Genomic DNA, 14,128 nt, shown 5'->3' with positions numbered 1-14,128 from the left:
TGTCCATAAAGACATCTGCAAACCAAGTCAGAATTGATAGCCAAAGACATCATGAGATCTAATAGAAAACAGCTAAAGTTTGAGTCATAAACTAAAAAGTCAGATCAAGAGCACATCACAGAATCACAGAATCACCCGGGTTGGAAGGGACCTCAAGGATCATGTAGTTCCAACCCCCCTGCCTAGCAGGGCCACCAAACATACACCTTTACTAGATCAGGTTGCCCAGGGCCCTGTCCAACCTGGTCTTGAACACCTCCAAGGACGGGGCATCCACAACCTCCCTGGGCAGCCTGTTCCAGGGCCTAACCACTCTCCTAGTAAAGAACTTCCTCCTTAACATCCAACCTAAATCTTCCCTCTTTCAACTTAAAACCATTTCCCTGTGTCCTGCTATTGTCAGCCCTTTCGAAGAGTTTACTCCCCTCCTGGGAGTAAGTTCACTTCAGGTATTGAAAGGCTGCAATGAGGTAACCCTGCAACCTTCTCTTCTCTAAGCTGAACAAGCCCAACTCCCTCAGCCTGTCCTCATTGGGGAGGTGCTCCAACCCCCTGATCATCTTCATGGCCCTCCTCTGGACCCTTTCCAAAATCTCCATGCCTTTCTTGTACTAAGGGCACCACACCTGGACACAGTACTCCAGATGGGGCCTCACAAGAGCAGAGTAGAAAGGGACAATCACCTCCCTATCCCTGCTGACCACCCCTCTCCTGATGGAGCCCAGGATCTCATTTGCATCATCTCAGTAAGTAGATTTAAAGCATGTGCTGATGCCAACCTAAAGGTCAGAATGCCCCATAGTCTACAATACAAAATACAGTCAAAAACATGAAGCACACAAGGTCAGATGGGCTAAGCAAGTACTAAAACTCTGTAAAGCATTAGAACTGAAATGGAACATTTGCCTACTGTAAATGACATGAATACCTACAGTCCACATCCTTATTCCTCTTCAGTGTCTTAAACTATGATTTTCTAGTATAAACAAGTAACAAAGCTTAACACGAATGTTATCCAAGAAATTTCAAACACAGTAATTGTATGCTTAGCTGTGCTTAATGATGTAACGTGATAGAAAATAAAGTGATAACAGTGGGATATCAATGTCTGCAGCTGCAATAAATGAGGACAAGTCCAAACACATCAGCCAGAGATGCAAAAACAAAGAAAAAAAAAAAAAAAAAATTGCTTACCTTTGGAAGGCCTCACGTAGACAGGAATCCCCAGATACCCTTGCCTCCACTGACAACCCTTAAATGAGGTCTGGGAAGAGGTGGATCCTGGCTCCACCCCTTCCAGTCACTCAGGTGTACTGCATGCACCTGAGCTTCCCTGGGTTGGCCCTGCCTTCCCACCAGGTGCTCAGTCACTGCTTGAAGCCCTGACTTAGCATTTTTGCTACACCATAGGAACTGTAAGGACTAAAACAGCAGGACTGTTTTTCTTAACTGAGCTGTAGTTGAAACCCCTGTGCAGTAGAATTGTGAGTAAAGAAATACAACATGTGAAAATCGCATGATCCATGATGCAAAGCTTCCTCTCTGCCCTCCCTCTGCCCCCTCCCATCCCCCTTCCGCCCCTTCAATTGTTAGAGAACAATCTAGATTCAAGAAACACTGAATATGGCAAAGGTTTTTTGGCAATACAGAGAGTATTTCTAGTGGTTCATAAGGAATGCTGAACGAATCATCTTTAAGCATTCTGTTTCTCCTTATTTAATCTTTTGCAGCAGACTTAGTTTTATAAATCAGTATACTGTTTTTCAACTTGGAATACATTTCATCCACCCATCTATTAAGGTGACCTGTTTCTCCCTTGGATGCACATACTGTACAAACTGTTCAGGTTTTTCAATGTAAGTTATAGAAACCACAGATTTGCCTTAAGTAGCTTAAATCAGATGTAATTTTAAGAGTGTGCTATGCTCACCATCAGTACTTCAGTTTTTTTAATTCCATTTCCATTGGGACTCAAAGTTCTTATTCAGATGTCAGCAACAGTTTAACTGATTCTCTTACACTAAAACAGCTTGCATAGGAAACAGGAAATAAAAATCAGAAAGGTGACATGACAGAGAAGGCTCACAAGGAAATATCTCAGCCAGCAATGTGTGTAATCCTTACCTCAAGATTCCAGTTGACACCACCATCATCCGCAACTGAATAGAGAAGTTTTTTTCCCCCCAGTTCCTTAGTCTGGAATTTGGTATGTGGGGCTGGTGGTAACATGGCAGCACTCAGGAATACGAACTGTGCCAAGCACTTTATCAGGGGAAAGAGGAGTCCCAGAAGTGAGGTAAAACACCAATAAATTTTATTCTCTGAAGAATCTATACCTGCTGGGCAGCCAAAACAGTATATGCACTAGTGGAAGGGACGCCAGGGCTGCTGTTGTAGGGGAGACAGAAGCCCATGGAAACACTGCAACACTCTTCAGAAACAGCTGACCAGAGCTCTTGACAATAAAGAAATAAAACAAAACATAAAAAATACAGCCTAACCCTCCCCCTTAAATAAAGAAGTGGGATGTACACAAATTTATCTTTAAATCTCAGCTAGTCAATTTGACCCCACGTTAAAGGGATCTCCTTTAAAACAGCTGTCTCAAAAACAAACAAAAGAATACCAAAAAAAAATAGTAGGTGATTTTCAAACTAAAAACACAACCTATCAGCTTTCGACTTACAGTACCAAAGTAATGATGAACCTGAGATTTACGGAGACTAATTCTAGCCTTCCCACTGTTACAGAATGAACAAAGTCAGTGCCTCATTAAACCTCATTTTGCAGATCTGAAAGTAAGCACTCACTTGGCTATTAAATGGTTACAGAATTTTTATTTTTATTTTTATTTTATTTTTATTTTTAAATAAATCCATCATTTATTTTAAAGAAACAGTATTTATTCAAATAATTAACAGTTATTCTCTGAAAATTACACTATCATTCCACAACATGTCAGAAGAACAATAAAGCATCAGCAGCTATCAAGGTATTGCAACAAAACATTTATTCTTGCAGGTCTTAAATCAGTCTGAAATGCGTAGTGCAAGAATGATATGTCAGGTACTTGTGCAAAACTTTGTTTGCTATTTGAAATAATCCACTGCAAATTTAATATCTGCTTTCCCAAAGAAACATTCCTTAGGTTAGCTCTGTCAACATTCAGTATGCCTCTACAGATATGCACCTAACTCTATGCAAAAATATACATATACAGTGGGAATGTATGTACATATACACATACAAAATGAGATACTTATAGTAGCTACTGAAACAGCATTTCTACTGAGCATTCAACAACTTTAAAGATAGTATAGCTGTAATTGAAAGTAAACAGTTAAATATATTTTAGTAAACATCTTTTCTTCTTGATTTTTAGGGCCCTTGAACAGGAGCCCTACAGATACTTTATCTGAGGTCTGCTTTTGAAGTAGAACAAATGTTTCTGTAGTCCTCAGATCCAATAAAAATAAACAAAACATTTTCTTTACAGACTTCTTCACTCCAGTGCACAAAATCCTTCTATTGCTCCATTTATTCCATTAGTGTAGGGCTTAAATGATGCATGAGGCTTTCAGCAGTGAGGTGAATGTCATTTGTAAGGACCCAATAAAAAGATAAACAATATAGAAACCATAACTCAATACTGAAAAATATTTGCAAATAAAAATACAACTGTAAACCGAACATTTGGGTCCTGCTTCAGACAGAAAGCAAAGTAACTTCCCCCCAGCAGCAGCACACCCTGATTCAGACTGGCATTTAGGAATGTGCTTATTAACATTAGGCACAGGCTTTAGTCAATACAATCTAAGTTCTGGCTTATATATTTTCTTGAGCCAGAGCCTCAGTGATTAGAAGAGGCTCAATTACAAATTAAAAGTAGCAAAACAGTCAATAGTGCACTGGGAAAATTAAAATGTACAAACTCGTTTCAGATTTAACAACTGGTTAGATGTGGTAAGTGCAAAGTCAGAATGACAAAACTTGCTTTCTCAGTGCTATGTGCCAGAAGAATAAATAAACAGCAGTGTAAAACATTTGATTTTAATCTCACTTCTGCTGCATTCACTAACAGATTTACCAGATACATTGAATAAGTTGTCTAATTTCTTCAAACAAGTTATTTTTCCAATGAAGTTCCTCAATGCAATCAAGAATAGAAGTAACTGATGTGAGAAATGTTATGGCACCTAACTACCAGAAAGAGAAGAAAGGATAAATTGATTCTATATGGGATGAAATGCAGTAAGAAAATAAATCATTTTCAAAAATATCATAGTCAGATGTACACCAGATAGACACAGTTTAGAGATGCAAAGTCATGGAACTAATGCATTTTCTTATCTATTGTACCCCTCTCCATTTCAATTAATTTTATGTCGCCGACGACAAATTTATAGAATAAGATACTTACTGCATTCTTAAATTAAAAAGAAAAAAAAAGAAAGAAAGAAAAAAAAGATACAAAAAAAAAATCACACTTTTAAGCAGATGTTAATCATTTTTATAGTGTTAAACACATAAAATATGGTAGGTTAACAGCATGAATTTTAACAAACATCTTTTCTTCATCCCAAAAATCTCTCTCCAGTAGTTACAGGATGGTACAGAGTATAAACAGAGCAAGAGCTTTTGATAGTGCTTAAATTTCTTGCATCTATCAAAATCTGCAAGAACAATAACAAGAAGATAGCAAACAAAACCCAGGTGCCACTCTATCACATAGCAAAACTTCCAAATTTCAGAATTTTTGCAAAATCAGTTATCTCAGATCCATCTTAAATTATACCATGGCATACTCACAGAATCAGCAGTAACATATAAACAGATTTTCTCTGCACTGTACAAAGTATACACTCCAAAAAAGCCACATAATTTTGCCCAGAAAATACATATTTTAAACTTCAAACTTAGGACATCAGCTGGATCATGATGCATCATGAAGCGTTCTGTTTTTCTGTAGCACTGTATTTAGCTCCTGAATCACATTTGATGGCAGTTTGTTATCTAATTCCAATGTAGTTTTGTTTGTTTTGTTCTTGTTTTTTTTCGGTGGTTTATGTGATCTTTGGCACTGGTCAGCTGCTCCCACACTCATGTCCTCAGCACAGATAAAACTCCGATGTGTTTTGGCATGATTTCGCACTTTCTCCTCCTTGCGCTCCAAACACTGTGCCACAATGGATGCTTTTTCTTTCAAGTTTTTTCTTTCTTCCACTAAGTCAATTTCATTATGCTCATCAAGTTTTAGTTTCCCCACTCTCAGTTGTATATCCTGAGTGAACAAATAAAGATAAATAAGATCATTCACATTAATAATGTAAACAAGAATATTTATATTGCAATTTTTTGCTCTTTGATTTCACATAACATTTTAAAGAAGAATCAATTTTACTAAAGATCTGAGATAGCATAGTTAATAATTCTAAATTTCCACAATTTCTACTATTATCTTATAAGCATTTTTTGGTGATCATATTTCCTAACTAGTGATACTTCTAAAAATTACATCAATCTTCCAATAAAACGCACATGATCATGAAATGAAGACATTTATTTTTGTGTATTTTCACATATTTACTATTAGATTTTACACTCTACCACAGCAGATTTTTTTCAGCAGATCCATATACTCTTAAAATTTTCTCAGAACCCTTACTGAAAATGTCACAATTTTAATAACTTAATGCCTGAAATAAGTGAATGCACAAAATACTGCTTTGCATAAGCATTTACAATACATAAACATACAAACACAAACATTTGGAGCAACTGTTCAGTAGTACTTGGCAAATTACTAAGCTTTTTTTTTTTTTAAATTTTATTTTGACTAGCAATTTTAAGTAACATATAGGTAACTCAAAGAACAAGCTGATGGCAATATAGCTGTTTTATGTTGGTGGGTTGTATTCAAGTTATTAAGTTGCCAGAGATGAGAGGGAAATTACATGCCATGGCTAAATCTGCAAATATGGTGGGCATTTAAAAACACACATGTATAGTAAGAGTGCTCTGAACCTGATGTTAACACTATTTCAAAGCTTTGTGAGCTTTAGTGTGGTCTGGTAGTCTACTTTTTTGCATTAAATATGCTCTTGCAGGATGTCCGCTCCAATTTGGTGGAAAAAAGTCGAATTTCACAGACTCCATAGTCACTCTACAATTCATAGAGTAGTAGAGTAATAAAATCATAGAATGGATTGGGTTGGAAAGGACCTTAAAGATGACCCAGTTCCAACCCCCTGCTAAGAGTAAGACTGCCACCCAATGAATCAGCCTACCAAGGGCCCCAGCTAACTTGGCCTTGAATACCTCAAGGCATGGGGCATCCAAAACTTTTCTGGACAACCCATTGCAGTGTCTCACTACTCTCTGAGTAAAGAATTTCTTACTAACATCTAACTTACATTTACCTTCTTTCAATTTAAAGCCATTCTTCAGAGGAAAGTCTGAAGCAATTCAAAGCAAAAAAACAGTAAATGGGAACAACAACACAGCAAGATTTGCTTCTAAAGTGCATTCCTGATCTTAACTCAGATACTCACATATTTGTATCTAAACTAGCTCCCCTCTAGAACTGAATATTTTTTCGCAGCTACTTTAACATATATAAAAGTACCAAGATTCCATCAGATAGTTTGCTCATGTATGAAACGTGAACAACTTGAAAAAAATCCAGCCAACCAGAATGACTGCTATACAACAAAGACAAAGAAAACAGTCCCTCTCAGCCTTGAGTGTATTTTAGTAGCCAAAGATACCATACATGAAAGAAAACAAATTCCAAGATCTGTTTCCTCTACAGCTGTCTTTTCCACAAATTGAATGATCTGTCTACAATAAATTCCTCTACCATTTACTTTATTCGTTTTAAAGTCATGTTTGTGCAAATTAGGTGAAGTGTAAGAAGGAAAATAGTAAATATTAAATGCTTTTGTTATAGAGATGTAAGCTGTACAATGAAGTATATATCTGTGCATCAGAGCTAGCAACTATTAAGTAGTAAACTAAAAAAATACTTGGATGATATAAAAGAGTTTCTAATAAAGCCGGTAAAAGCGTGGGTTTTTCCATACTATTTTTAGTGCTATGAAGGATAGTATTTTTAGTTGAATTCCTAAAGAATGCAATTCACCCACTAATAACAAAATATTGGTGGCCTAGCCATGCAACAATATATATGTATCCCAGAACAATGATGAACATGAGAGCATAGTGCTATGAGTTACCATAAGTGCATGCTATAGGGCACATCTTCGGCTACTGAATATTTTACTAACATAAGTACCAACCTCTATCAATTAAGAATCACCTGCTACCATCCTGCAAGGAATATATTTAATATGTTCATCAATATTCAGTGAAAAAAAATCTAGGCGCCTGGGGAACTATCCCAATGACACACATTTGCAAGAAGTTCTGTCCTGGGAAATATCTGAGAAAGTTATAATTTTCCATTTAAAATACTTTTATGATTAAAATCAGTCACACATTCAATTTCATTTAATAAATCAATAACAGAATTAATATCTGATTGTATACACATATTTGAAATACAGAATGTGTGAAATAGCAGATGTTGTGCACTACCTTTCAGAAAACAGTAACACAATCCAAGCCATCTATTGTTATTCAATAAATGAAAATGTAAAGTATAAATCAGGATCAGCAATCTTCTGTTTAAAGACTTTTTATATCATAATACAATTTTGCTTCTTCTGAGAAGAATACTATTTCTGAGATTACTATTGTCCTGTGTATAGCATAAACTGCTGCCCCTCCACCCCCAAAACAACACAAGAAATAAACAAACAAAATAAACCTATTTCCCAAAATAGCTTTGTATAATGTAAGTATGAACGGATCAAATACAACACTCAAAATTAAAATATGCCTCCTTCTCTGAAATAGTCATGCATATTGGCAGGTATTAATTATTAATGTAGATTCAGTATTTAGTTCTTTTAAAGAACCATATATACACTATGTACAAGAATCTTAATTACTAAATATATGTGCTGTAGAATTATTAAATTGATGGTGTCAAATTCTGTCATTCCATTCTTAATAATTACTTTTCTCATGTTAAAAATTACACTGCTGTAGGAATTATTGGGAGAAGAGTATGTATAATGTAAAAACCTATTTCCAGTTAGAAGAAGTTTTACCTCTATATTTCAAATGCTGAATCAAGTAATATGTAAATGATTATATACATGTATATATGTATATGTAGATATGTATACCTATTTACATTTTCTATTTTCTGAGCATCATCAAATACAGTCCGATTCTATTCAAGTAAATTACCGCTGAGAAATCTTGTTTCTTTCAAAATGTTACACAGGTATAACATTCTAAGTCAGAAAGGAAGTTTTTCATATCTCAGTCTTCAAGAATTTTAAAACAAAACTTACTGCAGATGCTAAATAACAGTTGTTGCCTCAATTTCAGTTAAATGATTCTATAAGAGAAATACTTGTTTTTAAGTGCACTGTTTTCCATATATGCAACAAATGGCATAGGGGATAGGTAGAAATTTTCTGATTCTAATTGTTATTAGGAGAATTTTTAGTAATAAAAGTGTTTGGAAATGTTCTGTATTATATTTTTATGTTGTTAGCATACAGTAAAATTACTTTCAAAAAATATCAAGGGGGAAAAAAAATGCTTTCTCCATATTGCAATTTTAGCACCAGAATGTATATTTAATCTTGTTGGTTTTGGATAATTCTTTTTTTTTTTTTTTTTTTTTTTTTCCCCCACCCATCTTTAGAGCACAAACTGCTGACTCTTTTAACTGCCTGGAGAACTTTTAGTCTCTTTTCCTGCCTATATGACAAATTAGATCACATTTTTACTTTAAGTTTCCATATTGCTCTGTAAAGCACACCACCATTTTTCATAAACCAGAGCCTTTCAGAAAATGCGTTATTTTGTCATAAGTCTCTAACAATTTAAAATAGGGTATTTTTCTTTATTGGAGAAGCACTACAAATCTGTGAGAATAATGAAGTTGTGGCGTACAGATAGATATATATCAGTTCACAAACTACACTGCTGTGCTGTATTTCTCTATAATTACTCATATGAAATACTCATTTTCTACCAGTCTTTTACTGTTCATTCTGATGCTGACATGCCATGTAAAAAAAAAGAAAAAGTGTTAAATTTTTATTTTTCATGATCTAACTTGGTGTTACCCTTCTTCAAATATACAAATACTGTCTGTATAAAACTTGTCAAGATCTAGTCACAACAATGAAGACTGAGATTTGCATTTTCAAGATCAAATGAAAGTTTTCTGAGTTGTCATGTACAGAACATGGCAGTCCTTGCTAACAAAGCACATTAGTACCACCACCAAAAAAACAAAAAAACAAAAAAAAGAAAAAGAAAGAAAAGAAATAAAACAACCAACAAAAAGTCTGATATTGTAAAGTGTTAGGGATTTAAAATATTGAAGCTCAAAATCCAAGAAAACTTCCATCCTAGAAGGCTGGAATCTATAGTAGTCTCAAAGAACATTACACAGTTCTGCAATGGACATAGGTTGCTCCGAATGTAATGCCTCCTATTTATTTCTGTGGAAACAACAACAGATACTAAGCACAATAATACTATTTGACAAATAGTACAATACAATTATCAGCTACAAGATACTATTTTTTAACATAGTAACCACCATTAGCATTTTCACAGACAATGAACAACAGTCTGAATGATGCACTCATACAAATCTGCAGCAGTGGAGGTGACTCACTGTCACTAGCACCACTGCTGAAATCTCAGTGTTCACCATCCATTGTTGACTTTTTTTTTTCAGCAAGCACTGATGAGTGTCAGAAGGTGCAATTTCTTTCACACAGAGGACCTTAGTGACACACTTTTGCTTCATAAGCATTTCCATGTCAGACACAGTCACACTGCCTCTCTGCTGCCATCAGTCACATGGCAACAAAATATAATGGAATATTGCTGGGAAGGTTCAGTCTTTACTGTCATACCACAAACATTTGCTTCTGATGTTGTGGGACATAATAAAATAGAAAGTATTACTTTTAGAGCAGACCTCATACATCCAGAATCAAGAGTACAAGAGTTAAAAGCATGCATAAGAGGTATGGAGTAAACATAACAAAAGGAGACAAAAAAATGGAGGTGCTTGTTAAGAAAGCACCGCTTTTGCTCTTGCTTTTGGTTTGTTAAAGAACTGTGTCAACTCCAATGATTTCTGCCTGAAACACTGTCTCTAAAGAACAATAACATATTCCAAATTACCATCTTTTTTCAAAATCTTCTAAGATATGCAAGAAATAACACGCATATAGTCAAAGGTCCAAACAGTTTCCCTGCATGTATTCTCTTCAGCTTTCAGACCACTATTTTCCCCAATCAGTGCCTCCAATAGCACTACATCTTTTCAGCTGAAAGTAAGGCACAGAAGTCCTCCTAGAAGCACCAGTATCTCTACATGGATGCCAGAAATTATTTTTAAGCTTGGATGATTGAGGTTGAGACATATCAATAGTGCATATATTGTAGAGACACTGAAGTCAGTCTCCATAAACAGCTGTAATTAAACCCTGACCTTTCTCTTTGAGACTAAAAATATTACAACTTAAAAAAATCTTGTAGTTAGTTCCACCTGAGCTTTCCCATCACATTCACTGAGCATATCTAATCCCAAACAGATACCGTGGAAAGCAGAGAAGGTATGATGGAACACATATGCTCGAAAGTTTCCAATAACCTTATTGAAATAAAACTGTAATAACATGCAGTAGTCTTATTTACTTCTAATGAGTAAACCTTGCTCAACAAATAAACAAAATCCATTATTGGTTTATTGTATAGCCAAATTGCTGACAGAAGATAAGGTCACAATAAGGTAATTTTGTTTTTACAGTAAATTGTCCTAAGAAATCCATAGAATAAAAAGGATTTTGACAGTAAGAGCGCCTACATTTTCCATTTATCCAGATCTAAAGAGGTCATTATTACTGGACTATTTAGAAATACAACATTGTCATTAGAACTTCCACACCAAGTTTAAACCCTACTTACTTCTGTACTCCCTCTGATTTTACAAGTGTTCTTCTCCTGTTGAATGGGAATTAGTTGTAAACCTCCAATCTTTGGACTTTTAGTTATAGACTGTTTTCTTGCTTTTCCAGCAGGCGGCCATATATTGGCATGCTAAAGAACAAAAAAAATTCCTTATTTTTGGTGTGCAATTTCATAAAGACACATCATTCTTTTGTATGTAAAATCATATTGGAAAAAGCTACCTACCCCACATGACACTGCATTTTTCTCATGGAGAAGGGGGAACTGAGTATGGTGTTTAAAATTACACTAATAGCTCATGAATGCTGCACAATACTGGGTAAACAGAATCAAAATGTCTCTATGCAGTGTTCAAGCATTTTGATCTTCTCTCCATAATAAAATTATCTGCTAGTAATAGAAAACATCCTCATGCAAGACAAACACATGTATTTGCTCAAAAACTTCCAAATTCCACAAAAACATGTTTTCAGAAGAGCTAATACAAGTTTCCAACCTAAAACTACCCCAATTTGCAAATGTGTTTAAAAATTTACATTAATAACTTAGCAGAAAAATATTGCTTATTCAACAATAACAGAATGTGTTTATCCAGAAAGAAATGGTCTAACAGTCTGAATGCCCCCCCAGAAACATAACCTACACTTGAATAAATTTGGCTTCTGGTCTTTCCTTGTTCTATTGAAACAGGTCAATTTTGGGGAGAACCACAAAGTACACATCTTTATTCATATGAAAAACATAACTGGGTAAAGAGAGAAAGAAAAATTCATAACTTGAATATTTCAAATTAAACCCAATAAAAAGACAAGCAATATAGCAGGCATGTCCAACCTATGGCCAACATGTGTCTCAGTACAGCTTGTAGTGCAGCCCATCCATCACGGCAGCAGCTACGCCTGTCAAGCAGGCTGGCCAGGCCCCAGGTGTGCAAATGTTACTCAGCATGAAGCAAACTTCAGTCTACTATGAAACCTATTTAGGCTGAAAACAAGACACGGGGCACACTGCAATGTTAGCTGAAGTTATGGCAAGTAAATTTATGCGTTTTGACTAAACACTGTCCTGTGAGAAGTAAAAAAAGATATGCAGCTGTACTTTCTATTGTGATAAAGAAATCTGAGAACAGGTTTTGATATTATCTAAAAAATTGACACGTTTTTAGTATATTTGCAACTATGTTCCGGTCAACACAAATATGCAATCAGACATTCAACTGAAAAAAACGATTACATCTCTCTATTGGACTTTTACAAGCCCAATGTTAGCAGAGAAAAATATCCCTTGCCTCACAATCACGTGTTATTCATGTCATCACTCTCTAGTATTATGTTCATTTGTGTGAACAATTGTTCCCAAGGGTGAAGCACAGAAAAAAAAAAAAACAACAACAAAAAAAAAACACCAGAAATCTGACTTTTACCTTGAGAACTCACTAAGAATTGAAACTACTGAAATCAAACCAGCCTGATGCATTAGTTTCATGAAAATAAGGTCAAATATCCCACTAATTTCATAGCTTTGTTGTTTTCCTTTATGTTTTAATAAGAAACACTAAAAATTTAAATGATTTCTTACTTGTATAAGTTAGCTGTATTACAAATTTTAGAAAGGCAGCTCCAAAAGTAATGCCTCCCATTTTATTTCTTTGGCCACAACATCAGTGATGGATGGTGGTGGTATGGTAGTAGAGGTTGAATATTTCTACCAATATTCCATTACATTTTGTTGCCATACAACAGACAGCAAGAGAAGGGCAGTCTGACAGAATGATAACAGATGTGGAATTGCTTATGAAGTGTGTAACTGAATTCTTCCATAAGGAAAACATTTCACTCGTTGACTTTCGTTGAACCTTTATGGAGACAAAACAGTGAATGTGAGTACAGTGATACAGTAGGTGGTGTGTTTTTAGAGTGACAACACCAACAGCAAGTTACCTCCGCTGGTGCAGTTTTGTATGAGTGCAGCATGCAGGCTCCTGTTCGTAGCAAACAAAAATGCATAGCTAATAGTGGTTAGCTAGCACCTTGTAACTGAGAATTAGATCTACCAAACAGTTAACTGTACTTATTATATCTGTTGTAGTTTCCATGGAAATAAATAGGAGGCATTACTTTCAGAGCCGTCTACACATATGCAGCCCAAGACAATTTATCTTCACTGCAGCTCAGACAAGCCAAAAGGCTGGACACCCATGCAGTACAGCAACAAGAACTCAATACAGAGAAGTATTTGCATGAGTGCAAGTATACACACAGTGTTGGCCTGAGTGATACAAAAGACTGTTCCGCTGTAAGAGCTCTTCCTTGTGAACATTAAGAACATCCATTTTTCTTCCAATAAAATATCAATTATGTTTTATTTGAAAGAAAAGATCGCTGCCAACCAAAATAAATTTATTATGGACCACAATAAGGGTAGTGAAGCACTAAAACCAGTCACCCAGAGTGGTGGTGGTTGCCCCATCTTTGGAGACAGTCATGCTCCGGCTGGATAGGGCCCTGAGCAACCTGATCTAGCATGTTCATTTCAGGAGAGTTGGACTTGTGTGAGCTCTAACAATCCCTTCCAACTCAAATTCTTTATTTCTAAGACTTGAAAACAGAAGTGATTCCAAAAGTGGCTAAGAAGCTTTAAGTGAGCATCTGAATTAAATTGCCTCCATTAATTTTCAGCAAGCCTAGGGAATGTAAGGCTTTAAGGATGTAGCTCAGTTTCTCTTTTGTGTCTGTAATATTTCTTAAAATAGAACTCTGGGAAAATATAACACAAATACTAGCAATGAATTAGGCTACATAATAAATTCATTGATTCATAGTTTTGACTTATCCATCCAGCTTTACCTTATAGTAAAACAGTATGCCTCTCCTCACTCAAAGAAAAGCAATGGAACTGGAAGTAAAGAATTGCATCTATTCCCATATCAACTAATTCTTTCCAACTGTATGTTATACATGTTAGTAGTCTTGGACAAAACTATTGTAGAATAAAGAAGAACATTTCAGCCATACTTTTCAGACTGACTTGGCATAGCACTATGAGCAACAGC

The 14,128-nt window shown here is 35.5% G+C and overlaps 1 protein-coding gene across 4 annotated transcripts in view; it reads right to left on the bottom strand.

Moving 5' to 3' along the window:
• Positions 1-2,822: 2,822 nt before the first annotated feature.
• ARAP2 (ArfGAP with RhoGAP domain, ankyrin repeat and PH domain 2) overlaps positions 2,823-14,128 on the bottom strand; it is a 115,387-nt gene continuing 104,081 nt past the window's right edge. For 2 of the 4 annotated variants that reach the window (XM_015862520.2, XM_015862517.2), the window contains 2 exons: positions 11,074-11,205; positions 2,823-5,281 (listed from right to left, as the gene is read on the bottom strand). In XM_015862520.2, the coding sequence (XP_015718006.1) occupies positions 4,934-5,281; positions 11,074-11,205 (480 nt within the window). In that variant the 3' untranslated portion in view covers positions 2,823-4,933. The remainder of the gene's footprint in view (positions 5,282-11,073; positions 11,206-14,128) is intronic. The other 2 variants (XM_015862518.2, XM_015862521.2) reach the window with 2 other exon arrangements.

The sequence above is a fragment of the Coturnix japonica genome, chromosome 4 (assembly GCF_001577835.2).
Source record: "Coturnix japonica isolate 7356 chromosome 4, Coturnix japonica 2.1, whole genome shotgun sequence".
In the NCBI taxonomy this organism is placed as follows: Eukaryota; Metazoa; Chordata; class Aves; order Galliformes; family Phasianidae; genus Coturnix; species Coturnix japonica.
Note: the sequence above shows the minus strand (reverse complement) of the source record. Positions and strands in the feature narration are given on the sequence as shown.